The sequence below is a fragment of the Geospiza fortis genome, unplaced genomic scaffold (genome assembly GCF_000277835.1).
Source record: "Geospiza fortis unplaced genomic scaffold, GeoFor_1.0 scaffold244, whole genome shotgun sequence".
NCBI lineage: Eukaryota > Metazoa > Chordata > Aves > Passeriformes > Thraupidae > Geospiza > Geospiza fortis.
Window position 1 is genome coordinate 2,640,188 of NW_005054370.1, and position 804 is coordinate 2,640,991.

Consider the following 804-nt stretch of genomic DNA (forward strand, 5'->3'; position numbering starts at 1 on the left):
AGCCTTGGCCAGCTGCCCCGGGGGCCCCCCTGGCCCAGCAACGGCTGGAGCAGACCAACTCCAGCCTGGCTGCCACGCTGCAGGCGGCCGAGAAGAAAATCACAGTGGAGGAGGCGCAGAGGTGAGGGAAATGCTGGGGCTGGGCCTCTCGAGGTGGGGCTGGGAAGGTCCCAGGGAGGGCAGGAGAAAGGCTGTGCATGGCTATGTCATACCTGCACCACACAGGTCACACATGCTCAAGCCCGGCTCTGTGCTGAGCTCCTGCTGGTGGGTTGGATCCAGCCTGGCCAAACCTTCCCCATCAGCACCTGCAGCCTTTGAGCAGTGCTTTGACTCTCTCCCTCTCTTCCCCAGCCATCCTGGAACCGTGCACTCGGCCAAGAACATCTTGGAAGACATCAGCAACATGTTCGACGACCTGGCCGACCAGCTGGATGCAATGCTGGACTGAGGCTTGCTCCCTCCTTCCCCTCCCCGCCCTGGCTGCTCCAGCAGTGCCCCTCGTGCTGGGGGAAGAGTGGATCCAGCACCGAGCGGTGCCTGCAGGTCTCTCCAGCCGCCTCCCTCCCCACACTTTGCACTGTGGCTGGGAACAAAGCTGCCCTCCTTGCCCACCCTTGGCTCTGTGTCACATGTGACACTGTGGCCTTGGGCCGGTTTCTGAGGGGGTCAGGCATTTCCCACCAGACTGGCAGCAGGAGAAGAGCCCAGAAGGGCTGCACATGCAGTCCTGGAGGCCACGGAGAAGCTCTTGCTCCCTTGCACAGAGCCTAGGAGCCTCCACAAGGGACCTTTCTCTTTCCC

General features: G+C 62.7%; 2 protein-coding genes across 2 annotated transcripts in view; one reads left to right on the forward strand and one right to left on the reverse strand.

Moving 5' to 3' along the window:
- Positions 1 to 798, forward strand: part of CASKIN2 (CASK interacting protein 2) — a 29,182-nt gene extending 28,384 nt beyond the window's left edge. Inside the window, 3 exon segments of the mRNA XM_031059919.1 lie at positions 1 to 13; positions 15 to 121; positions 355 to 798. The exon segment at positions 1 to 13 is cut by the window's left edge and continues 199 nt beyond it. Coding sequence (XP_030915779.1) covers positions 1 to 13; positions 15 to 121; positions 355 to 451 — 217 coding nt within the window. The 3' untranslated portion in view covers positions 452 to 798.
- Positions 670 to 804, reverse strand: part of LOC115948273 — a 4,342-nt gene continuing 4,207 nt past the window's right edge. Inside the window, exon 2 of the mRNA XM_031059920.1 lies at positions 670 to 804. This exon is cut by the window's right edge and continues 1 nt beyond it. Coding sequence (XP_030915780.1) covers positions 670 to 804 — 135 coding nt within the window.